The sequence below is a fragment of the Podarcis filfolensis genome (genome assembly GCF_964270895.1).
Source record: "Podarcis filfolensis genome assembly, chromosome: 13".
In the NCBI taxonomy this organism is placed as follows: Eukaryota; Metazoa; Chordata; class Lepidosauria; order Squamata; family Lacertidae; genus Podarcis; species Podarcis filfolensis.
In genome coordinates, this window is record NC_139615.1 from 9,824,959 (window position 1) to 9,852,302 (window position 27,344).

General features: G+C 40.6%; 2 protein-coding genes across 2 annotated transcripts; both read left to right on the forward strand.

The window, feature by feature from the left end:
• Nucleotides 1-1,129: 1,129 nt before the first annotated feature.
• On the forward strand, nt 1,130-10,743 carry LOC310748518 (vomeronasal type-2 receptor 26-like; the record flags this gene model as incomplete). Its single annotated transcript, XM_083584349.1, has 7 exons — nt 1,130-1,338; nt 2,076-2,367; nt 3,803-3,949; nt 5,053-5,487; nt 6,608-6,835; nt 8,502-8,628; nt 9,208-10,743. The coding sequence occupies 7 exons, from the start codon at nt 1,130-1,132 to the stop codon at nt 10,107-10,109; spliced, it is 2,340 nt and encodes a 779-aa protein (XP_083440475.1). The 3' UTR covers nt 10,110-10,743.
• A 6,562-nt stretch (nt 10,744-17,305) lies between these two features.
• On the forward strand, nt 17,306-22,039 carry LOC310748519 (vomeronasal type-2 receptor 26-like; the record flags this gene model as incomplete). Its single annotated transcript, XM_083584350.1, has 4 exons — nt 17,306-18,118; nt 19,595-19,822; nt 20,027-20,153; nt 21,038-22,039. 4 exons carry the CDS (start codon nt 17,306-17,308, stop codon nt 21,937-21,939), a joined length of 2,070 nt encoding a protein of 689 aa, XP_083440476.1. The 3' UTR covers nt 21,940-22,039.
• Nucleotides 22,040-27,344: the final 5,305 nt, after the last annotated feature.

The following is a 27,344-nucleotide window of genomic DNA, read 5'->3' on the forward strand; positions in this document are numbered from 1 at the left end:
TCAGTTAATATGATGGCAAACTATGTCTGATCAGTGTTATATAGGTGGGAGAGTGATGGATACCACAGTACTAACAAATTAGGAAGCGGGGAAAGGATGGGGCCAGCTCAATTCTAGACATCCTGCTGACCTTGTAGGTTCATTCCTTGCTTACGATTTTGTGATGTTACAAATATAATTACATTGGCAGATCCGGCTTCCTGTCTACCAGCTGCAGTAATAAATCCTTTTGGATTCAGTATCTGCAGTCTGGATTCAGACCGTTCCTCCTAGGCTGGAAAAAATGGTGAACACTGCTTTTTTACTGGAAGCCGAATCACAGGACAAAGCGATGCAGTGACTTTTGGAAAATGTGGGATAACCACTTCTCCCAGGGCATCTTGGGAACCATCAACAGTTGCAGGAATGAAGGATACAGCATCATATATGGACAGGAAAACATCATGAGGGGAAATTGTCACACTCAGGAAAGAATAAGGACTACACTTAAAGTTCCTCACTTGAAAGTTTATAAATTACCTAATACAAATAGAAATCACAAGACTGTAGCCGTTATATAAGAGATTATTATATGTGCATGGAATGCAATGGAAATTATTAACATAGTGGAACACAGAAATAATGAAGAAGAATGAAGCCATCAAATATAGCACCAAGGGGAAAAGTTTAATTAAATCATATAATTGATATTTGAATAATTGGCATTCATAATTGCATTAATTAGATAAAATTGGTATTGTTATAATGAGGTCGCTATCATTACTAAAATTACAATAATCAATCCACCTGACTGAACCTCCAGATGTCACAGTGCAAAAAAAGAATCAACAAGCAAGCCTGAAATGATTATAAGCTCCTCTCTGCTCCATAGACAACTAGGCTGGGCTCTGTTACTTATCAGTTATGTTTCCCTCATTCATATCAAACCACTGCATCTTATTTGGTATCCAAGGCATTCTGTTGTGACAATGTTCAAGCTAACAATAAGGTGGATACATGTCCTTTAAAGTGCCAAATTGACAGAGTCAGCTGCCACCCAATTTGTCTTGTTCAGATCAGGTGGAGGAGAGGAATAATACTGTCGGGAGAAGCAGGGGAGTCCATGCACACAAGTGTATTTGCCATCAGGATGTTGCTCCTGCTGCTTCTGCTGCTCCCCAATATAGTGTCCCAAGGACAAAGTACTAAATGCACCACAAATAATCCTGTTCATGTTCCACACGAGTGGTATGAGCCAGGTGACCTGGTCATTGGTGCAATGGCATCTCATATTTATTACATAGTCCCCAAATTATCCTTCAAGAAACACCCTTCCCAGGACTTCATTGATGCCCCACTGTAAGTAACCGTTAATTAATATTATTTTAATTATTCCTGATATGATTGATTGGGGGGGATAGCTTTTGAACTTTATTTTTTTAATGTGTCGAGAGATTTTATTAGAAATCTCTGTGCAGATAGGCTGTGTTCATACTCTCAATGAACTATAAGCGTTTTGGATTCTAATTGTGTAAAGAGAGATAGAAAAGAGAGTAGCAGAAAGAGAAAAGAGATGGAATAAAAAAATAGGAACGGTACTGAATTTTTTTGATGATACCCAAATTTTCAAGGTACTGAAAACAAACACAGTATTCTTAGATTGCCCAAATAAGTAAATAAACTTTGCTGGCTTCATCCTCTCTTTATAGGCAGGCAGGTGAATCTCTCCTATCTAGATTCTGAGCACTTTGTCACAAACAAAATCTCACTTCATTTGCAGGGTGTTGACAATGTTGACAGACGGAAAAGAGAGTAGGAGAAAGAGAAAAGGCATGAAAACCTAGGAGAAACATATAGCCAAAAGTGTTGTACTCAACTTTGTTGATGATACCCAAATTTTCAAGCTGGTGAAAACAAACACTGGTTGCTGAAGATATCGAAGAAATGTGCGACGGCTTTTTTAATGACACAGTATTATGAGACTGCCCAATAAGTAAATAAACTTTGCGGGCTTTGTCCTTTCTTTCGATAGGCAGGCAGGTGAGTCTCTCATACCTAGATTATGATTAATTTTCCCACTCTTATTTCATCTGCAGGGTGGTGACAAAGTTTTACCAGCAAATCCTAGCCTTGGTGTTTGCTGTTGATGAGATCAACGAGAATCCCAGGATGTTGCCCAATGTCTCTCTCGGCTTCCACATCTATGATAGCTATTATGATTCAAAGATGACCTACCGAAACACTCTGGACCTGCTCTTTAAATCACGTCACTTTGTTCCCAACTACAGGTGTGGCATCCAGAAAAATGTCATAGGAGTCATTGGGGGACTCAGCTCTGATACCTCCTGGTGCATGGCAAACGTCTTAGGTCTTTTCAAGATTCCACAGGTAGAATATGGATTTTGAAAAACAGAGATTTCATGCTGTCCTTGCTTTAGGAATCTACTGATTCATAAATATGGAGTGGGAGAATGAACAAAGTAAAAGGGGTATAATATGCATATCCAACAATGTGTGTAACATGGACCATTTGTGTGTAATAGATGTAATAGAATATTGCTGTAAAGCTGCCAGGTTTGTAAAGGAGGCATGGGACGCGGGGTGGTGCTGTGGGTTAAGCCACAGAGCCTAGGACTTGCCGATCAGAAGGTCGGCGCTTTGAATCCCCATGACGGGGTAAGTTCCCGTTGCTCGGTCCCTGCTCCTGCCAACCTAGCAGTTCAAAAGGTTGTCAAAGTGCAAGAAGATAAATAGGAACTGCTCCGACAGGAAGGTAAACAGTGTTTCAGTTCGCTGCTCTGGTTCACCAGAAGATGCTTAATCATGCTGGCCACATGACCCGGAAGCTGTACGTCGGCTCCCTTGGCCAATAAAGCGAGATGAGCACCGCAACCCCAGAGTCAGTCATGACTGGACCTGATGGTCAGGGATTCCTTTACCTTTTATGTAAAGCAGGCACCTAGACTGGTTCATATTCATCAATCCTGAAAGCACTGCACTGGCTTCCTGTGAGGTACTCAGTATTTGACATTGGCATTGGATTCATAGGCAAAAATAGCTGAGCACACATTAATTAAAAATGTTCCTGCCCGTAAAAATCAAGATAGTCCTTTCCCAAAGTATAATTTTAATCAACATTGTTCACTTTCAGAGGCTAATTGAAAAAGTGTTTTCTTGCTTTGTTCTGGCATTTGTCATCTGTCACTTCAGAGCATTATATAGTGGTGTCAGCATTGTGCTATTCTGCTACATTGTTGTGTTTCATTTTAGTTGTTTTAAATAGTGCTGGTACCGTATTTTGTATTTTACTGATATTTTATATGATTTGGTTTTGTGCTCAGAGATGAATAGTATACACAATCTAATGGAGATCTTCAGGATTTCCCAGGAAATCTTCCTGAGAGAGTTCTTAGTAGATAGAGAATCAACCGCTCCCTACAATCATTACAAAGGTTACAGATCAAAAGTACATGATCAACAATTTCTATCACTCCACTTACACCTTGGAGTTTTGCTTCATCATCCACTTAGTATATTAACATGAGCCATGATAAATGGTCCCCTATTCTTCTTTTTTAAAAAAAATACTATTTATTAAATTTTCCATTTTAACAATCCAACCAAATCATATTAAATATTCCAAATTTTACATATTATTCAAATATTATACATATTATGCCAAATTATATAAAAAAATTGAAGATATCTTCCCATGTTCTGAGGTCGGGGGTGGTTCTGATCATCTCATACTTCTGCTGCTTTCATAATTTTCATGATAGTTCCCATAAATCATTCCAATCTTAATACTCATTACATTTCACAGCCTCTGAACAAGCAATATAAAACAAAACAATATATTCTCTGTGTTATTTACATCCAGAGTTCCCTCTGTATGTTCACGGTGTCTCTTCACAAAATGATGTTTCCGCCAAGCCAGTCCAAAAAGCTTCTCACCTCTGGCAGCAGCCAAGTCAGTCCAGATAAAATCAAAGCAAGGCATCTGCCCAATGCTTTAAGACCAGCTGTCCTTCAAATGGTTAACCTGTCCAGGGAAGGTTTTGCCATATAAAACTGGGGATGCAAATATTAAGTAAGATATTAAAAGGCACCTATCCCCCTAAGGCTCCGCATTTAATTTGACAAGCTGATCTACCTCCGATCATGGCTGCTCGTTTAATTGGAGCTGCATCATTCCAATTCTAATTCTAGGCAAACTTCCTACTCTGAAAGAACCAACTCCCTGATTAAGAACTGTTGTAAAATTAATGAGTGCTAAAATGTCATGGGTAGTGTAAAACAGAATTGCAGCGACAAATGATTGGGTAAGAGAAAAAGGATCAATGAAATTGAATTATAAGTAATTGAAATTAGGGGTTGCTGAAAAAGTTTAAAACAGGGATGCAGAAAAGGGAGGTATGGGGAAGTCGTTGAAATAAGGTCTAAGAAAAAAAGGTTAAGAAATTATACGTGTTTATATGTTTGTCTGTTAATGTGTTATGTTGTGAATTGTTAGTTTTTGTGTGTTAATATATGTTGTAAAACCAATAAAAATTTATTAAAAAAACAACAACAAGAAACGTTCCAGGCTTTCCATCAAGCGTCCCCCAGCCTCCCCTTTTCCTTCTGAATTTGGGACCAGGTGTTGGGAGATCTGTGGATGAGCTGCCACTCCCCAGCCTGAGGAGTGTAGGGTGGCTGATTACTCCCTTCTCAGCCTCTGATTCCGGAACGTACGGCAGTGATGGAATTCAGCAATCCTCCATCGCAGCTAGCCGAAAGCTCCTCTCCCAAATGCTCCCCTATTCTTGGATACAATCAATATGTACAAGAATGAAGCTGTGATGATGCCATAATAATAATAAATATCAACAGAAAACATTGAGCAAGGTTATCTGTGTTTTCCTATATAAGCTGGGGTTGGTGCTCTCCCTAAACTTGGTAAACTTGGGATATAGATTCAATATATATTCAATATTTTAGTGTGTGTGTGCGCACGTGTTTATATACAAATGTTTTTGGGATATCATGATTTCTTGTTTCCACTTGGAAACATTTGGCTTTTGCTTTTTCCAGATTTCATACGGTTCATTTGAACCAGCCATAAATTATGGAAACAAGTTCTCTTCCTTTTACCGCATGGTCCCCAATGAATTTCTTCAGTTTCAGGGAATTATCCAGTTACTTCTGCATTTCAGATGGAAATGGGTTGGGGTCATGACTCCAGCTAATGAAGTTGGAGAACGTTTCTTGCAGAACATTGAGCCAATGCTTTTCAAGAATGGAATCTGTTCAGCATTCACAGAAAGATTTAAACACAATATACGTGATAATGCTAACTTACAAGAAATGGTGGACATAAAGATTTTGTTACCAACTTTCACAACCAGCAGAGCCAATGCAGTTCTTGTATACGGAGAAAGTAGATTTATTATATGGTTGTCAGTTGCTTTAAGCACAATGGAGTTATATCAGCTACTATTTCCTCAAAAGAAGTCACGTGAAGGAAAAGTATGGATCACAACTACCCAAATTGATTTCATATTATATAGCCTGCAAAAAAAATTTAATGTTAATATACAAATGCTCCATGGTGCTATCTCCTTTGCAATTCACGTCAAGGAGATTCACAACTTTAAAGACTTTCTTCAGAGTGTATATCCTCATTGGACAGAGACAGATGGTTTTATTCAAGATTTCTGGGAAGATGCATTCAGTTGTTCACTTTCAAATTCCACTCTCTCAAAAACTGTGTGTACTGGAGAGGAGATGCTGGAGAGCCTCCCTGCACCATTTTTTGAAATGAGCATGACTGGCCACAGCTACAGTATTTATAATGCTGTCTATGCTTTGGCACATGCCTTAAATAGCATGCACTTGGCTGGAACCATCCGCAACAGGAGAGATGCTAAGGGAAAACTATCTCCTCAGTATGCAGATCCTTGGCAGGTAATGTTCTCTCTTACAAAGCATTCGCTGCATTGATCCATTACGTGAGTTGGCATTTAATTATCAGTAAAGAAATAAAAGAATAAAACTTAAGAAATTAAAAAATAAACCTTTAGAAATTTTTATCAGAGATGGGAATTAGAATATTTCCTATAATGATACTGCACAGACTTTAGATGACACAGGCTTTCACAAGCAACACACTACCAAAAACTACATGTAACTGAAGCTGTGCCAACCACATCCCTCCGCGATTCTCTCTGTCTCTCTTACCTGTCCAGTTACCCAGTGGTGTAAGGATGGAGGCCAGGGGCCCGTGCCCCAGTTTACACAATTCTAAAGGAGCACAAACAGAACCCCCACACCAGGCACTGGCTTCCCCCACACCAGGCACTGGATCCTCATTTGGGCATGTCCTGGAAGACCCCATCTTTCCCTGTCTACCCAGGGGTTTCTGGCACCCTGAAGCCAAACCTATACTCACTGGTAGGTCCCCAGAAGAGGCTAGCAACAGTGTGATCACTGTCTCTAGACCCTGCTTTTCTCCCTCCTCCTCTCCATTGTGGACTGAAGTGTTCAACTTCTAGAGGAAAAGGAATTCATTCCGTCTAGGAAAGCTATTCAACAATCTTAATCAGACTATTCAAATGTTTTATAGACCTTTTTATGCTCTTCCTCTTAGCTCCACTCATTCCTGCAGAGAATCTCATTCAACAACAGTGCTGGGGATGAAATTACATTAAATGAATATGGAGAGTTAGCAGCTGGCCTTGATATTACAAACTTGGTCACTTTCCCAAATAGATCATACATCAGAGTCAAAGTGGGAAGGCTGGATCCTCAGGCCCCTCCTGGCAAAGAGCTCACCATTAAGGAGGACCAAATCAAATGGCACAGAGCCTTCACTCAGGTATGGAAAAAAATGGCACAGTCCCTGGTTTTCCACAGAATGGGATGTAACAAAAGCATTTCATGCATTAATAATTTTGAAATTTATTATTTAATATAGCTTATTTTTCATATATAGTTTTCATATCTAGATGGATAGTGCTTTAATGGAGAGATTCTCTTTTTGAAAGAGTGACTTGTCCTGTATGTTTGCACCTTCAGCCTCTGAGGCTGTGCTTGTTGGCCTTCAATTTTGCTATTGGCACTTTTCTTTGTACATAGTATTACATGACTGTCAGGGAACTGACATCGGAGCCCAGAGTGGAGATAGGGCTCTCCGATGATGCAGGAGAAGGGACCAGCAGGGAGAGGGAGAACACTTCCATCGGGGAAGGAAATCGGCGTGACACCAGGAAAGAAGGGGAGGAGGGAAGGTCTTCGGAGAGAGGGCTCCAAGACCCTTCCACAGGGTCCAGCGGGGAGAGCCCAGGTCCTCCGCTGGCCACGCCCACTCTGCGCAGGAGACTTCCGCGCAGGGAGGCTAGGAGGAGACTTGGCGTCAAACAGCTTTTATGTTGGAAGAGGTTTAGGGAACGCCCACTGACGGATTCTGCCAGTGACTGAGACAGTCGCCTTGTAAGGGCTGTCAAATCAGGGAAAGGTTTAGCTACCCCAACAGCTGGGAGCAGTTTGGAATTTACGCACAAGCAACCCCAATTCCCATTACACTGACATTCCCTTTTTGTTTATTGCATGTCAATAAGCCATCCAGGAGAAAATATTGTCCTTTAATAAACGCTGTAAGGTCTATCAGTACAAAAACAAATGAGCCACAATATCAAAATGAGCAACATGTGTAGAAGACATCTCCCACTAAGAAGGAGCAATGGCTATCAGGGAGTCCAGCATCATCCAGCATTCTTGTTTATGAAATCCATGAAGCAGTTCTCCAGTTAGTGGAATTAGATTAAACACTAAGCTGGCTGTATCAGTATTTGGGTTGAGAATGAACTTCATAATTTTCTTGATTTTGTATGAAGCAAGTTCAGGATATATATACCTAGGAGTGGTTGTAGCTGGTGAATAGGTCTAAGGTGGGTGGAGGACTCCTAGCTAGCACCAAAAAATACTTCAGACTCTAGTGATGAGTTAGAATCAAGGAGTGCTCCCAGATCTCTTGCTTCAAAGGGAATGCAACCCCTCACAGAACAAGGCAGGTGTAGGAACCACCCACCCAAAACACTTCTCTGTGATAAGGATTCAGCCCCCATCAGATCCATGACTCACTCCAGACACCTGTCAAATAACTTCAGTCCCTCCTTTCATTCTAATTAAATGGAAAGGTAGAACTGCATATCATCAGCATACAGATGATGCCATGTGCCAGATCTTATTATTCCAATAATAATAATAATAATAATATTCCTAAGAGTTTCATATAGATGATAAATACCATAGGAGGCAGAATGGGGCCTAACAGGACACCACAACCCAAAAGTCATGGGATAATTTGCTTGTAGTGACCCTGCAGGTGGGAGCAGAACTACTATAATGGGTTACCTTAAATTCCTTGAGCCACCACAAAAGGAACACCATGTGAACCCCTGTTCAATCACCTGATAATGGATATTTGAAAAATTCCCCAAAACAATATCTTAATATTAAACTTTCCCTATCTCTTTGCATAGGTGCCACCGCTTTCTGTATGTAATGCCAACTGCCATCCTGGTTACGGGAAGAAAAAGAAGGAGGGGAAGAAGTTTTGCTGCTATGATTGTGATCCATGTCCAGAAGGAATGATTTCAAATGAGAAAGGTTAGAGATGACATCTTAAGATAATGCAGAACCTCTGGGCTCCTGGAAATTTTGTTGACATTAAACTGCTGCAGGAGAAAAGGCTTAAATTAACAGATGTGTTCTTCTCATTGTTTATAGATAACATCAATATATTTTAATCTTTAAAACATCTTGAAGATTTCTTTTTTAAGTGGAAGCTAATATATTTTACTTCCAACTTCTTCAAAATTAGGGTGGAATAGAAGTGGTGTTTTCTCCTCTAAGAATGAGGTTGTTTGACAATAGGGTGAAAGTCTTATCAAACTCGCTTTTCTGAGATCCAAAGATTTCAGATGTAATTTATTTCTCATTTTGTTGTACTGTTTATGTGGCTCTAAGAAAAAGCAGGGGGACAGTGAAAACAGATGTCACACATGTAGAAAATTCCAGAATTGATACACAAGTTTTATTTTTGATACACCTAGTACAAAAGCATTTGGTCTTGAAGCTCATACATTCTGACGTAGAAAACACTATGCTAAATGGACTAGTGATGTGAAATTCTTAAGAATACTTTTGGTTACTTCAAATTGTCATGCTTTGTTTGTGTATTTTCAGACATGGAAACATGTGTCAGTTGCCCAGCAGATCAGTATCCAAACAGCGGCCAGGATCTATGCATTCCTAAGATTCCAAACTTCCTAGCCTTTGATGAAAACTTGGCCATTGTTTCAACTTCCTCTGCACTTCTATTCTCTCTGATCACAGTTTTGGTGCTCGGCGTCTTCATTAAGCATCGCAACACAACCATAGTCAAAGCCAACAACCGAAGCCTCACCTATGGTCTCCTTATCTCTCTCCTCTTGTGTTTCCTCTCTTCTTTGTTGTTTCTTGGAAAACCTAATATGGTGACTTGCCTTCTCCGACAAACTGCTTTTGGCATTGTCTTCTCTGTGGCCCTCTCCAGCATCTTAGCCAAAACCATACTGGTGGTTTTGGCATTCATGGCTACCAAACCAGGATCCAATATGAGGAAATGGGTAGGCAAAGAACTGGCTTATTCCATTGTCTTTTCCTGCTCCATTGTTCAAGTAGGAATCTGTGTCCTCTGGCTGGCAACCTCTCCCCCATTCCCAGATGTGGACATGCACGCAATGACTGAAGAAATCATATTTCTTTGTAATGAAGGGTCAGTTTCCATGTTCTATTGTGTTTTGGGCTACATGGGCTTCCTGGCCACTATCAGCTTCACGGTGGCCTTCCTAGCCAGGAAGTTGCCTGACACTTTCAACGAAGCCAAGTTCATCACCTTCAGCATGCTGGTCTTCTGCAGTGTTTGGCTCTCCTTCATTCCAACCTACCTGAGCACCAGAGGAAAATACATGGTGGCTGTGGAGATCTTCTCCATCTTTGCTTCTGGTGCTGGGTTGCTGGGTTGCATTTTCTCCCCTAAATGCTACATAATTGTGCTGAGGCCAGACCTGAACAACAAAGAGCAGCTAACCCAAAGAAAGGTATAAATGACAGTGGGATTTGTGGTTCTGTTGGGTCTGAGAATACATGGGCTTGCTGGCTGGTATCACTTTCTGGGTCCCTGCTCTGGATAAGTGTAGAGTTTGCTTCTTAACTTTTTTGTCTGCCAAAGATTTTCCTAAGGCAATGGGTACAGATTTTTCCTCAGGTTCCACACCCAAAGCCTTTTTCACAAATGAGTAATGCTGTAAAGCAATGGAGGTTTAGGTTCAAAGTTTTCTTCTCCTAGGTGAGCTCCCTTCTTAGGTTTACGAAACCCATCTGCCCCTCATTTCCCTCTACAGCACCTGCAGTAGCCACCTTTTTAAGCATTGGGCCCACTTTTCCTCTCATCTGCTATATCCTGTCTTTGCATGCAGAGAAATTCCCCAACTCACTGAAGATTTGAGGCCCATTGGCTGCCCTCACCTAATTTAGGCAGTGAGTTGAATCTGTTTTGTGGAATGTGACTGCTGTTGCAGGCTGACAACGTCTAGGAGCCACAGGTGAGAACTGAGTGCAGGGTGGGGATCTGAGGTAGACAAACTACCCCAGAAGGAGCACGACTTGTTCCCTTGCTAGAGTTACTACCCCTCCCTAACACTCCATACACCCCTGTCATGTATTAATGTATATTTAAAGCAAATGGAATCTTAATAGCAAAACTCTCAGCCTTTTTATTTAGAAATGGTTAATTTCAGTGGTTCAATGTTGTACATGTACTGTATGAATGATTGTTAATAAAATGTCTCTTATCAATTACTTCGTGTAATCTGCAAATTCATCTTGAAACAACACAGGGTACCAGAAACAAAAAACATTGTGAAATAGTTAAGGGCTCTACATTCTTTATCTCTCACCTACAAGACAGCTGAGGAACAGAAGAAGGACAAGTTTAAAACAGCCATTCCCCCCTTTTTTAAAATAAATAGTTTTAACAAAGAAAAGTAGCAGAGATATGCAACCATATCTGTAGGAAAACACTCTGGATATTACTAACACTAATAGGACAAGCCTTATTTTCTGAATTATACTTCTAACCTGTTTGAAAGAGTGGTGGCAGAGAATATCTCAAATAAGCCAAATGGCTTCAGAGAATACAGATGTGTTGTTTCTAAAGTTGATTCTAAAGTCTAGTTATGCTATTTCTGTTATAATAATTTTTATTAATTTTAAATTACCATTCAATAATAGCCTCATTAAAACAATACCAAATTGTAATACAAATACTAATCACTTAAATACCAAATCAGATAATTTAGGTGCCCCTCCCCATTGCTAGATGATTTCCTTTATTTCTGAATTCCAAAATCTTATTAATTTCTATTATATTCCAGTGAAAAGAATAATCCCTTATACAACTGCAATATTAATAACTTCTATTTGTGTTGACACATTAAATGATTTATAGAACTACAAATGAGGCACTCAAATTATATCTTTGTTCTTCCAGTGTGTGGCAGTTATTCTGTCTGTGGTGTCTCTTCCAATCCTTGTAAAATGTTGTGCCTATTGTGACGGAAAAGTTGGTTCCACAAGTATTTCTTTTTACTTTTTTCTCCTGCCAGCAAATGCTTAAAGAACAGCAGCCTCTGATTGGCTGTGGTTCCAGGAGGGAGAGTTTGAAAGGAACACACTTCGAGGGAGATGGAGTTAGAGTGTGGTTAAGAGGGGGGTTGAGTTGAGGTGGTTGAGGAGGGAGGCTGGAGAGATTGTGAGTTAGGGAGATAGGATAGGAGTGTGGAGGAGGGAGAGTTGGTTCTGGAATAAAACATCCACTCTGAGTGTACCGTGAAGGACTGAGTGTATTGTCCTGCAGGAGTAAAAGGACCAAATCTTTCTGGGAGACTGAGGGTGAGGCAGGAGAAGGAGGAGCTGAAAGAGATGAGTCTACTTAGGTCAGCTCAAACTAATCTGGAGGGGAGAGACTCTTCTGAGGAAAGAAGAGACTCCCAAATCCCAGTGAAGGAAGGGGGGGTGTGGTGAGCCCTTAAGACTATTACTGAAAGTACCTCAGGAGCTGCATTTGTTAAAGGGGTGGGTAAATGAAGGAAAGTACCACCTTAGAAAGGAACCCAACTATAAAGCCCAAACCTCAGAAACTAATTGAAGTGAACTAGCATATTATTATTGCTGAAGTAACCTTAGTTTCTCGACTTATATTATACTACCTTGCTTTAAAAAATAAATCGTTATTGTTTATTTAAAGAACACCTGCTTGAGACTCCAACTTCTTGGTTATCCCTCTCACAAAGATCCCTCACAGGATATGCTGGGATTTCTAGGGGGTTTTTTTTAAGCCTTCGGGTAAAAAGTTGTTTGGTGAGGTGGGAGCAATATATTAAAGAGAGAGCAGACACATGGACGTGAGCAGTAACTGAGGCGCCAAGCTTGGCGCATCCATCTTTTCCAAGTTTTTGTTGTTCTCCATCATGCCTTGTGTGCATCTGATATCCCATTGATGCTATAATCCAGTGCCCCCACTTCTTGATAAGGCAAGGATGCTATCCAGAATTGCTGCCACCATTCAGTTAATGTGATGGCAAACCATGTCTGATCAGTGTTACATAGGTGGGAGAGTGCAGGATGCCCCAGTACTAACAAATTTGGAAGTAGGGAAAGGATGGGGCCATTTCAACTCAATCCTGCTGACCTTGTAGGTTCATTCCTTGCCAATGATTTTGTGATATTACACATATAATTACATTGGCAGATCCAGCTTCCTGTCTACCAGCTGCAGTAATAGATGCTTTTGGATTCACTATCTGCGGTCTGGATTCAGACCTTTCCTGGTAGGCTGGAAAAAAAACGATGAACACAACTTTTTTACTGGAAGCTGAATCACAGGCCAAAGCGATGCAGTGACTTTTGGAAACTGTGGGATAACTGCTTCTCCCAGGGCATGATGGGAAATATGTACAGTTGCAGGAATGAAGGATCCAGCACCATATATGGACAGGAAAACATCATGGGGGGAAATTGTCACACGCAGGAAGAAATAAGGATTACACTTAGAGTTCCTCAATTGAAACTTTATAAATTACCAAATATACCAACACAAATAGAAATCAGAAGACTAGCTGTCACCTAGCATGCAAGGGGAAACGTTTAATTAAATCATATAATTGACATTTGAATAATTGGCATTCATAATTGCATTAGTTAGATAAAATTGGTATTGTTATATTGAGGTCGCTATTGGAACAATATTGGTAAATCAATAAAAATATATATTTAAAAATTAATAATAGTTATATTTTGGCAGTTCCCCTACTGCTGATGCGCCATAGAATCCAAAAACACTGCACAAGTGATTCTCTCCCCTATCATTACTCAAATTATAATAATCAAACTACCTGACTGAACCGCCAAATGCCACAGTAGGAAAAAAGAATCAACAAGCAAGCCTGAAATAATTATAAGCTCCTCTGTGCTCCATAGACAACAAGGCAGGGCTCTGTTACTTATCAGTTATCAGTTTCCCTCTTTCATATCAAACCACTGCATCTTATTTGGTATCCAAGGCATTCTGTTGTGACAATCTTCAAGCTAACAATAAGGTGGATACATGTCCCTGACAGTGCCAAATTGACAGAGTCAGCTGCCACCCAATTTGTCTTGTTGATATCAGGTGGAGGAGAGGACTAATACTGTCGAGAGCAGCAGGGGAGTCCATGCACACAAGGGTATTTGCCATCAGGATGTTGCTTCTGCTGCTTCTGCTGCTCCCCAATATAGTGTCCCAAGGACAAAGTGCTCAATGCACAACAAATAATCCTGTTCATGTTCCACACGAGTGGTATGAGCCAGGTGACCTGGTCATTGGTGCAATGGCATCTCATATCTGTTACATACACCCCAAATTATCCTTCAAGAAGCACCCTTCCCAGGACTTCATTGATGCCCCAATGTAAGTAACTGTTAATTAATATTATTATAATTATTCATTATATGCTATATCTGACAGAAAATAACTTTGATTGATTGCTATAGAACTTTATTTTTTAAATGTGTGGAGAGATTTTATTAGAAATCTGTACATAAAGGCTATGTACATATTGTCGATGAACAATAAGCTTTTTTGAGTCTAATTGTGTAAAGAGAGATAGAAAAGAGAGTAGGAGAAAGAGAAAAGAGATGGCATAAAAAAATAGGAAAAGTATATAGCAAAGTAGTATGGTACTGAAGTTTTTGGTGATACCTAAATTTTCAAGGTGGCAAAAACAAACACGGGTTGCTGAAGAAATGAAGAAATATGCAACAGCTTTTAAAATTACACAATATTCTTAGATTGCCCAAATAAGTAAATAAAGTTTGCTGGCTTCATCCTCTCCTTATAGGGAGGCAGGTGAATCTCTCCTATCTAGATTCTGTGCACTGTTTAATTTTCCCATTAAACAAAATCTCACTTCATTTGCAGGATGTTGACAAAGTTCTACCAGCAAATCCTGGCCTTGGTATTTGCTGTTGATGAGATCAATGAGAATCCCAGGATGTTGCCCAATGTCTCTCTCGGCTTCCACATCTATGACAGCTATTATGATTCAAAGATGACCTACCGAAACACCCTGGACCTGCTCTTTAAATCACGTCACTTTGTTCCCAACTACAGGTGTGGCATCCAGAAAAATATCATAGGAGTCATTGGGGGACTCAGCTCTGATACCTCTTGGTGCATGGCAAACGTCTTAGGTCTTTTCAAGATTCCACAGGTAGAATATGGATTTTGAAAAGCAGAGATTTCATGCTTTCCTTGCATTAGGAATCTACTGATTCATAAATATGGAGTGGGGAAATAGACAAAGTAAAAGGTCCATAATATGCATAACCAACAATGTGTGTAAGAAGGGCAATTTGTGTTTAATAGATGTAATAGGAGATTTCTGTAAAGCTACCAGGTTTGTAAAGGAGGCACCTAGACTGGTTCATATACATCAATCCTGAATGCACTGCACTGACTTCCTGTGAGCTACTGAATATAGGACATTGACATTGGCTTCATAGGCAAAAATAACTGAGAACACATTAACTAAAAATGTTCCTCCCCTTAAAAATCAAGACAGTCCTTTCCCAAAGTATGATGTTAATCAACATTGTTCATTTTCAGAGGCTAATTGAAAAAGTGTTTTCTTGCTTTGTTCTGGCATTTGTCATCTGTCACTTCAGAGCCTTATATAGTGGTGTCAGCATTGTGCTCTTCTTCTGCATTGTTGTATTTCATTTTAGTTGTTTTAAATAGTGCTGGTACAGTATTTTGTATTTTACTGATATTTTATATGATTTGGTTTTGTGCTCAGAGATGAATACTATATACAATCTAATGGAGATCTTCAGGATTTCCCAGGAAATCTTCCTGAGAGAGTTCTTAGTAAACAGAGAATAAACCGCTCCCTACAGTCATTACAAAGGTTACAGATCAAAAGTACATGATCAACAATTTCTATCACTCCACTTAAACCTTGGAGTTTTGGTTCATCATCCACTTAGTATATTAACATGAGCCATGATAAATGCTCCCCTATTCTTCTTTTTTTAAAAAATAATATTTATTAAATTTTCCACTTTAACAATCCAATCAAATCATATTAAATATTCCATATTATACATATTATTCAACCATGAAACAGTCCAAATATTAGGCCAAATTATAAAAAAAATTGGAGGTATCTTCCCATGTTCTCAGGCCGGGGTGGTTCTGATCATCTCATACTTCTGCTGCTTTCATAATTTTCACGATAGTTCCCATAAATCATTCCGATGTTAATACTTATTACATTTCACAGACTCTGAAGAAGCAAGATAAAACAAAACAATATATTCTGTGTGGAATTTACATCCAGAGTTCCCTCTGTATGTTCACGGTGTCTCTTCACAAAATGATGTTTCCACCAAGCCAGTCCAAAAATCTTCTCAACTTGGGCAGCAGCCAAGTCAGTCCAGATAAAATCAAAGCAAGGCATCTGCCCAATGCTTTAAGACCAGCTGTCCTTCAAATGGTTAACCTGTCCAGGGAAGGTTTTGCCATATAAAACTGGGAATGCAAATATTAAGTAAGATATTAAAAGGCTCTGCATTTAATTTGACAAGCTGATCTACTTTCGGTCATGGCCGCTCATTGGAGCTGCGTCATTCCGATTCTAATTCCAGGCAAACTTCCGAAGGTTATTTTTTGCATCTCTCCAGTCATTCTGCAAATCAAAGTTGGGAAACTCTTTATCCTCTTCCAAATATATCTGCAGCCGAATACTTTGAACTTGGTTTTCCACCTTTGAATAATTGTTCTTTCCACACAGTTAATGACTATTAGAATCATATTATATCACCAAATAAACCACCTCTCCAGTCTCGCTTGCTATAAATAATCAGGCAGTTGGTTCTTTCAGAGGAGGATTTTGCCATATAGCATAGCAAAACAAAATATTATAACAAAGGAGGCTCAACCCCCCCTTTCAGTTCCAACATACCAAGTCAACATAGATGTTTATCCTTTTTTGGTTCGAATCCTTTTTAGCACCTCAGTGGATGAATTAATTAGAAGAGTAGTTTCTTCCCTTTCGCTCAGATCATGTCCAAAACTTAAATCCAGTTTTTCATCTTAAGAACTGGAAGCTTGCTGCTAAATGGAGGTGACTTTGGAGAGTTGCCAAGAAAGGTTCCAGGCTTTCCACTCAGCTGCCCCCAGCCCCTCCTTCTGAATTTGGGGCCAGGTGTTGGGCGATCTGCGGCTGAGCTGCCACTCCCCAGCCTGAGGAGTGTACGGTGGATGATTATTCCCTTCTCAGCCTCTGATTCCGGAACGTACAGCAGTGATGGAATTCAGGAATCCTCCATCGCAGCTCGCCGGAAGCTCCTCCTCCAAATGCTCCCCTATTCTTCAATACAATCAATATGTACAAGAATGAAGCTGCGATGATGCCATAATCATAATAAATATCAACAGAAAACATGGAGCAAGGTTATCTGTGTTTTCCTATATAAGCTGGAGTTGGTGCTGTCCCTAAACTTGGTAAACTTGGCATACAGATTCAATATATATTCAATATTTTTAGTGTGCGTGCATGCACGTGTTTATATTTGAATAAATTGGAGTATCAGGAGTTCTTGTTTCCACTTGAAAACATTTGGCTTTTGCTTTTTCCAGATTTCATATGGTTCATTTGAACCAGCCATAAATTATGGAACCAAGTTCCCTTCCTTTTATCGCATGGTCCCCAATGAAGACCTTCAGTATCAGGGAATTATCCAGTTACTTCTGCATTTCAGATGGAAATGGATTGGGCTCATCACTCCAGCTAATGAAGCTGGGGAACGTTTCTTACAAACAATTGAGCCAATGCTTTTCAAGAATGGAATCTGTTCGGCATTCACAGAAAGCGTTAAACCCAATATACATTATAACAGTAACTTACTAGAAATGCTGGAGGACTCAAGGATTTTGTTACCAACTTTCACAACCAGCAAAGCCAATGCAATTCTTCTATATGGAGAAAGTAGATCTAGTATATGGTTGTCAACTGCTTTAATCACAATGGAGTTTACTCAGCTACTATTTTCTCAAAAGAAGTCACGTGAAGGAAAAGTATGGATTACAACTACCCAAATTGATTTCATATTATATAGCCTTCAAAAAAAAATTAATGTTAAAATACGAATGCTCCATGGTGCAATATCCTTTGCAATTCACTCCAAGGAGATTCACAACTTTCAATACTTTCTTCAGAGTGTATACCCTCATTGGACAGAGACAGATGGTTTTATCCAAGATTTCTGGGAAGATGCATTCAGTTGTTCACTACCAAATTCCACTCTCTCAGAAACCATGTGTACTGGAGAGGAGATGCTGGAGAGCCTTCCTGCACCATTTTTTGAAATGAGCATGACTGGCCACAGCTACAGTGTTTATAATGCTGTCTATGCTTTGGCACATGCCTTAAATAGCATGCACTTGGCGGCAGTCATCTGCAAATGGAGAGGTGCTAGGGGAAGACTCTCTCCTCAATATGTAGAACCTTGGCAGGTATTGTTCTCTGTTACAAAGCATTCACTGCATTGGTACATTATGATAGTTGGCATTTAATCATCAGTAAAGAAATAAAAGAATAAAACTTAAGAAATTAAAAATGAACCTTAAGTAAATTTATTGTATGAAAGATGGGAATTAGAATATTTCCTATAATGACACTAAACAGACTTTAGATGACACAGACTGTCAGAAGCAACAGACTACAAACAACTACCTCCTTCACGCTGCAAACCCCTCCGTTTTCTCCAAATATCCCTCCCCACTTCTCTCTGTCTCTCTTACCTCTCCAGTTACCCAGTGGTGTAAGATTGGGGGCCCCGGGCGCATAATTCTGAGCAAGTACAACCAGGACCCCAACCCCAGGCACTGGCTTTTGCAGGGATCTTCATATCCAAAAGAAAACAGAAGAGCAGCCCATCAGGGAGCTCCGACTCCTCATCTTTCGTCATCTCCCCATCAGGGAGCTCCCCAACTCCTCATCTTTCCCTGTCTGTCAACCACCAGGGGTTTCTGGGCCCTGAAGCCTTACTGGCTGATCCCCAGAAGAGGCTAGCAATTGTGTGATCACCATCTCAAGACCCTCCCCAATTCTCTCTGTCTCTCTTACCTGTCCAGTTACCCAGTGGTGTAAGGTTGGGGGCCTGGGGCCCATTGGCCCTGGGCACATAATTCTAAGGGAGAACAACCAGGACCCCAACACCAGCCACTGGCTATTGCAGGGATCCTCATATCCAAGAGAAAACAGAAGAGCAGCCCACCAGGGAGCTGCCACTACCTGGGCACATCTTGGAAGGCCCTGTCCCCAGCCCCTCATCTTTCCCTGTCTGCCAATCACCAGGGGTTTCAGGCCTCACTGGTAGGTCCCCAGAAGAGGCTAGCAACTGTTTGATCACTGTCTCTAGACCCTGCGTTTCTCCCTTCTCCTCTTCTGCCTTTGAGTCTGGATTTCAGTCTGCCACAGCCTCTTCCTGTTCCCTTAACCCTGTTGCCTTTTCTGCTTCTGACACCTCTTCCTCCCAGTCCGCTCCCTCTTCTGCCACTGACCACTCCTTGTTATCCCACCACCAATCCCCTGGCTCTGAGCCCCCTTTCCTTGGGGCGTCCCTTTCGGGTTCTCCAGCTGCTGCTTCCTACCACTCCTCTGCATCCAACATCCAATCATGCTCAAATCCACTCTATAAACTATGGAAAGGTCCAGTCCGATGTTCTCATGTTGCATTCCTATCTTTTGAGAACATAAGCTCCCATCTCTTCTCTTACATGACTTCTCAAATTCCATCCCTTTCTTGGATACAGACAAAGGCTGGTCTCAGGCAAGCAGGACTAAGGTCTCTCCATCTTGATGCAAGTCTGTTGAATGTTGAATTGGCACTGATTCATTATTTCCTACTCCTCCTGTATGTGCAACTAAAATATGGATGCTCTTCGTTGTGAACTGAAGTGTTCAACTTTGATTCTCTTTCCACTTAGCTCCACTCATTCCTGCAGAGAATCTCCTTCAACAACAGTGCTGGGGATGAAATTACATTAAATGAGTATGGAGAGTTAGCAGCTGGCTTTGATATTACCAACTTGGTCACTTTCCCAAATAATTCCTATGTCAGAATCAAAGTGGGCAGCTTGGATCCTCAGGCCCCTCCAGGGAAAGAGCTCACCATTAATGAAGACAGAATCAAATGGAACAGACGCTTCACTAAGGTATGGGAATACTGACATCTTCTTAAGTTTGTATGATGCTTAGAACAGCAGCTTTTTACCCCACTGTATGTGCCACTTGTGTACCTACGGATCATTTCACGCTATTAGTCCTCCTATTTACTATCAAATCACCTGATAGTGGATATTTGATAAATTCCTCAAAACAATATCATAGTATTAAACTATTCCTATCTCTTTGCATAGGTGCCACCGCTTTCTCTATGTAATGCCAACTGCCTTCCTGGTTACGGGAAGAAAAAGAAGGAGGGAGAGAAGTTTTGCTGCTATGATTGTCATCCATGTCCAGAAGGAATGATTTCAAATGAGAAAGGTTAGAGATGACATCTTAAGATAATGCAGAACGTCTGGGCTCCTGGCAATTTTGTTGACATTAAACTGCTGCAGGAGAGAAGGCTTAAATTAACAGAAGTGTTCTTCTCACTGTTTATAGATAACATCAATATATTTTAATCTTTAAAGCATCTTGAAGATTTCTTTTTTAAGTGGAAGCTAATATATTTTACCTCCAACTTCTACAAAATTTGGGTGGAATAGAAGTGGTGTTTTCTCCTCTAAGAATTAGGTTGTTTGACAATAGGGTGAAACTCTTATCAAACTCACTTTTCTGAGATGCAAAGATTTCAGCTGTAATGCATTTCTCATTTTGTTGTACTGTTTATGTGGCTCTAAGAAAAAGCAGGGAGACAATAAAGAAAAAAAAGACGTTACCCATGAAGAAAATTCCAGAATTGATACACAACTTTTATTTTTGATACACCTGGTACAAAAGCATTTTGACTTGAGGCCCGTATACATTCTGACGTAGAAAACACTATACAGTGGTGCCGCGCAAGACGAAATTAATCCGTTCCGCGAATCTCTTCGTCTTGCGGTTTTTTCGTCTTGCGAAGCACGGCTATTAGCGGCTTAGCGGCTTAGCGGCTATTAACGGCTTAGCAGCTTAGAGGCTTTAAGAAAAAGGAAACAAACTCGCAAGAACTCGCAAGACGTTTCTTCTTGCGAAGCAAGCCCATAGGGAAAATCGTCTAGCGAAGCGATGCAAAAACCGAAAAACCCTTTCGTCTTGCGCATTTTTCGTTTTGCGAGGCATTCGTCTTGCGGGGCACCACTGTACTAAATGGACTAGTGATGAGGGAATTCTTAAGAATACTTTTGGTTGCTTCAAATTGTCACACACTGTTTGTGTATTTTCAGACATGGATACATGTGTCAGTTGCCCAGCAGATCAGTATCCAAACAGCGGCCAGGATCTATGCATTCCTAAGATTCCAAACTTCCTAGCCTTTGATGAAACCTTGGCCATTCTTTCAACTTCCTCTGCACTTTTATTCTCTCTGATCACAATTCTAGTGCTAGGCATCTTCATTAAGCATCGCAATACAGCCATAGTCAAAGCCAACAACCGAAGCCTCACCTATGGTCTCCTTATCTCCCTCCTCTTGTGTTTCCTCTCTTCTTTGTTGTTTATCGGAAAACCTAACATGGTGACTTGCCTTCTCCGGCAAACTGCTTTTGGCATTGTCTTCTCTGTGGCCCTCTCCAGCATCTTAGCCAAAACCATATTGGTGGTTTTGGCATTCATGGCTACCAAACCAGGATCCAATATGAGGAAATGGGTAGGCAAAGAACTGGCTTATTCCATTGTCTTTTCCTGCTCCATTGTTCAAGTAGGAATCTGTGTCCTCTGGCTGGCAACCTCTCCCCCATTCCCAGATGTGGACATGCACTCAATGACGGAAGAAATCATATTTCTATGTAATGAAGGGTCAGTCTCCATGTTCTATTGTGTTTTGGGCTACATGGGCTTCCTGGCCACTTTCAGCTTCACGGTGGCCTTCTTAGCCAGGAAGTTGCCTGACAGCTTCAATGAAGCCAAGTTCATCACCTTCAGCATGCTGGTCTTCTGCAGTGTTTGGCTCTCCTTCATTCCAACTTATCTGAGCACCAGAGGAAAATACATGGTGGCTGTGGAGATCTTCTCCATCTTGGCTTCTGGTGCTGGGTTACTGGCTTGCATTTTTTCCCCTAAATGCTACATTATTGTGGTGAGGCCTGACCTGAACAACAAAGAGCAGCTAACACAAAGAAAGGTATAAATGACAGTGGAATTTGTGGTTCTGTTGAGTCTTATGGACTTGGTGGCGGGTATCACTTTCCGAGTTCCTGCTCTGGATCTTTGTAGAGTTTGCTCCTTAAATGTTTTGTCTGCCAAAGATGTCCCAAAGGCAATGGGTTCAAATTTTTCCTCAGGTTCTAGTCCCAAAGCCGTCTTCACAAATGAGTAATGCTGTAAAGCAGTGGAGGTTTAGGTTCAAAATTTCCATCTCCTAGGTGGGCTCCCTTCCTAGGTTTACGAGACCCATCTGCCCCTCATTTCCCTCTACAGCACCTGCAGTAGCCACCTTTTTAAGCATTGGGCCCACTTTTGCTCTTATCTGCTATGTCCTGTCTTTGCATGCAGAGAAATTCCCTAACAGACTAAGGATTTGAGGCCCATTGGCTGCCCTCACCTAGTTTAGGGAGCCAGCCAGTTGTATCTGATTCATGGGATGTGGCTGCTGTTGCAAGCTGACAATTTCTAGGAGCCACAGGTGAGAACTGAGTGAAGGGGGGGATCAGAGGTAGACAAACTACCCCAGAAGGAGCACGACTTGGTCCCCGCTAGAGTTACTACCCCTCCCTAACACTCCATACACCCCTGTCATGTATTAAAGGTAAAGGGACCCCTGACCATTAGATCCAGTCATGACTGACTCTGGGGTTGCGGCGCTCATCTTGCTTTACTGGCCGAGGGAGCCGGCATACAGCTTCCGGGTCATGTGACCAGCATGACTAACCGCTTCTGGCAAACCAGAGCAGTGCACGGAAACGGCATGAACCTTTCTGCCGGAGCAGTACCTATTTATCTACTGGCACTTTGACGTGCTTTCGAACTGCTAGGGTGGCAGGAGCTGGGACCGAGCAATGGGAACTCACCCCGTCGCAGGGATTCGAACCGCCGACCTTCTGATCAGCAAGCCCTAGACTCTGTGGTTTAACCCACAGCACCACCCGCGTCCCTTAAACATTGCTGCCTCTCCCCATCGGGGAATCGAACCCCGGTCTCCCGCGTGACAAGCGGGGATACTTACCACTATACTAACCTGTCATGTCTTACTGTATATTTAAAGCAAATGGAATCTTAAAAGCAAAACTCTCAGCCTTTTCATTTGGAAATGGTTAAGTTCAGTTGATCAATGTTCTACATGTACTGTATAAATGATTGTGAATAAAAAGTCTCTTATCAATTACTTCATGGTATCTACAAATTCATCTTGAAGACAAAAAAGTGTACCAGAAACAAAAAACATTGTGAAATAGTTAAGGGCTCTACATTCTTTATCTCTCACCCACAAAGCAGCTGAGGAATAGAAGAAGGAGAAGTTTAAAACAGCCATTTCCCTTGTTTTTTTAAATAGTTTTAAGAAAGAAAAGGAGCAGAGATATGCAACAATATCTGGAGGAAAACACATTGGATATTACTAACACTAATAGGACAAACCTTTTATTTCTGAATTATACTTCTAACCAGTTTGAAAGAGAGGTCTCAGAGAATATCTCAAGTCAGCCCATTTTTAATAATACAGATGTGTTGTTTCTAAAGTTGATTCTAAATTCTATTTCTGTTATAATAATTTTTATTAATTTTCAATTACCATCCAATAATAGCATCATTAAAACAATAACAAATTGTAATACTAATACTAAGCACTCAAATACTGAATCATATAATTTAGGTGCCCCTCCCCACATGCTAGATGATTTCCTTTATATCTGCATTCCAAAATCTTATTAACTTCTATTATATTCCAGTCAAAATAATAATCCCTTATACAACAACTGCAATATTAATATTTTCTATTTGTATTGACACATTGATTCATAGAACTGCAAATGAGGCACTCAAACTACATCCTTGTTCTTCCAATGTGTAGCAGATATGCTGTCCATAGTGTTTCTTCCAGTCCTTCTAAAATGTTGTGTCTATTGTGACAGAAATGTTAGTTCCACAAGTATTTCTTTTTACTTTTTTCTCCTGCCAGCAAATGGATAAATAACAGCTGCCTCTGACTGGCTGTGGTTCCAGGAGAGAGAGTTTAAAAGGAGCCAATTTCAAGGGAGATGGGGTTAGACTGTGGTTAAGAGTGGGGTTGAGTTGAGGTGGTTGAGGAGTGAGGTTGGGAGTTAGGTAGGGACATAGGATAGGAGTGTGGAGGAGGGAGAGTTGGTTCTGGAATAAAACATCCACTCTGAGTGTACAGTGAAGGACTGAGTGTATTGTCCTGCAGGAGTAATAGAACCAAATTTTGCTGGGAGACTGAGGGTGAGACAGGAGAAGGAGGAGCTGAAAGAGATGAGTCTACTTAGGTCTCAAACTAATCTGGAGGGGAGAGACTCTTCTGAGGAAAGAAGAGACTTCCAAATCCCAGTGAAGGAAGGGGGGGGTGAGCCCTTAAGACTATTACTGAAAGTACCTCAGGAGCTGCATTTGTTAAAGGGGTGGGTAAATGAAGGAAAGTACCGCCTTAGAAAGGAACCGAACTATAAAGCCCAAACCTCAGAAACTAATTGAAGTGAACTAGCATATTATTATTGCTGAAGTAACCTAAGTTTCTCGACTTATATTATACTACCTTGCTTTTAAAAAATAAATCGTTATTGTTTATTTAAAGAACACCTGCTTGAGACTCCAACTTTTTGGTTATCCCCCTCACAAAGAACCCTCACAGGATATGCTGGGATTGTTAGGGTGTTTTTTCTAAGCCTTCGGGTAAAAAGTTGTTCGGTGAGGTGGGAGCAATATATTAAAGAGAGAGCAGGCACATGGACATGAGCAGTAACTGAGGCGCCAAGCTTGGCGCATCCATCTTTTCCAAGTTCTTGCTGTTCTCCATCATGCCTTGTGTGCATCTGATATCCCATTGATGGTATAATCCAGTGCCGCCACTTCTTGATAAGGCAAGGATGCTATCCAGAATTGCTGCCACCATTCAGTTAATGTGATGGCAAACCATGTCTGATCAGTGTTACATAGGTGGGAGAGTGCAGGATGCCCCAGTACTAACAAATTTGGAAGTAGGGAAAGGATGGGGCCATTTCAACTCAATCCTGCTGACCTTGTAGGTTCATTCCTTGCCTATGATTTTGTGATATTACACATATAATTACATTGGAAGATCCAGCTTCCTGTCTACCAGCTGCAGTAATAGATGCTTTTGGATTCTCTATCTGCGGTCTGGATTCAGACCGTTCCTGCTAGGCTGGAAAAAAAACAGTGAACACAGCTTTTTTACTGGAAGCCGAATCACAGGCCAAAGCGATGCAGTGACTTTTGGAAACTGTGGGATAACTGGTTCTCCCAGGGCATGATGGGAAATATCAACAGTTGCAGGAATGAAGGATCCAGCACCATATATGGAAGAGGAAAACATCATGGGGGGAAATTGTCACACGCAGGAAGAAATAAGTATTACACTTAGAGTTCCTCAATTGAAACTTTATAAATTACCAAATATACCAACACAAATAGAAATCAGAAGATTAGCTGTTACCTAACAGATTGCTATATGTACATGGAATGCAATGGAAGTTATTAACATAGTGGAACACAGAAGTAATGAAGAAGAATGAAGCCATCAAATTTAGCATGCAAGGGGAAACGTTTAATTAAATCATATAATTGACATTTGAATAATTGGCATTCATAATTGCATTAATTAGATAAAATTGGTATTGTTATATTGAGGTCGCTATTGGAACAATATTGGTAAATCAATAAAACTATATATTTAAAAATTAATAATAGTAATATTTTGGCAGTTCCCCTACTGCTGATGCGCCATAGAATCCAAAAACACTGCACAACTGATTCTCTCCCCTATCATTACTCAAATTACAATAATCAAACAACCTGACAGAACAGCCAAATGCCAGAGTGTAAAAAAAGAATCAACAAGCAAGCCTGAAATGATTATAAGCTCCTCTGTGCTCCATAGACAACTAGGCAGGGCTCTGTTACTTATCAGTTATCAGTTTCCCTCTTTCATATCAAACCACTGCATCTTATTTGGTATCCAAGGCATTCTGTTGTGACAACAAGCTAACAGTAAGGTGGATACATGTCCTTTAAAGTGCCAAATTGACAGAATCAGCTGCCACCCAATTTGTCTTGTTCAGGTCAGGTGGAGGAGAGGAATAATACTGTCGAGAGAAGCAGGGGAGTCCATGCAGACAAGGGTATTTGCCATCAGGATGTTGCTTCTGCTGCTTCTGCTGCTCCCCAATATAGTGTCCCAAGGACAAAGTGCTCAATGCACAACAAATAATCCTGTTCATGTTCCACACGAGTGGTATGAGCCAGGTGACCTGGTCATTGGTGCAATGGCATCTCATATCTTTTACATAGTCCCCAAATTATCCTTCAAGAAGCACCCTTCCCAGGACTTCATTGATGCCCCAATGTAAGTAACTGTTAATTAATATTATAATTATTCCTTATATGCTATATCTGACAGAAAATAACTTTGATTGATTGCTATAGAACTTTATTTTTTAAATGTGTGGAGAGATTTTATTAGAAATCTGTACATAAAGGCTATGTGCATATTGTCGATGAACAATAAGCTTTTTTGAGTCTAATTGTGTAAAGAGAGATAGAAAAGAGAGTAGGAGAAAGAGAAAAGAGATGGCATAAAAAAAATAGGAAAAGTATATAGCAAAGTAGTATGGTACTGAAGTTTTTGATGATACCTAAATTTTCAAGGTGGCAAAAACAAACACGGGTTGCTGAAGAGATGAAGAAATATGCAACAGCTTTTAAAATTACACAGTATTCTTAGATTGCCCAAATAAGTAAATAAACTTTGCTGGCTTCATCCTCTCCTTATAGGGAGACAGGTGAATCTCTCCTATCTAGATTCTGTGCACTGTTTAATTTTCCCATTAAACAAAATCTCACTTCATTTGCAGGATGTTGACAAAGTTCTACCAGCAAATCCTGGCCTTGGTATTTGCTGTTGATGAGATCAATGAGAATCCAAGTATGTTGCCCAATGTCTCTCTCGGCTTCCACATCTATGATAGCTATTATGATTCAAAGATGACCTACCGAAACACCCTGGACCTGCTCTTTAAATCACGTCACTTTGTTCCCAACTACAGGTGTGGCATCCAGAAAAATGTCATAGGAGTCATTGGGGGACTCAGCTCTGATACCTCTTGGTGCATGGCAAACGTCTTAGGTCTTTTCAAGATTCCACAGGTAGAATATGGATTTTGAAAAACAGAGATTTCACGCTTTCCTTGCATTAGGAATCTACTGATTCATAAATATGGAGTGGGGAAATAGACAAAGTAAAAGGGCCATAATATGCATATCCAACAATGTGTGTAAGAAGGGCAGTTTGTGTTTAATAGATGTAATAGAAGATTTCTGTAAAGATGCTAGGTTTGTAAAGGAGGC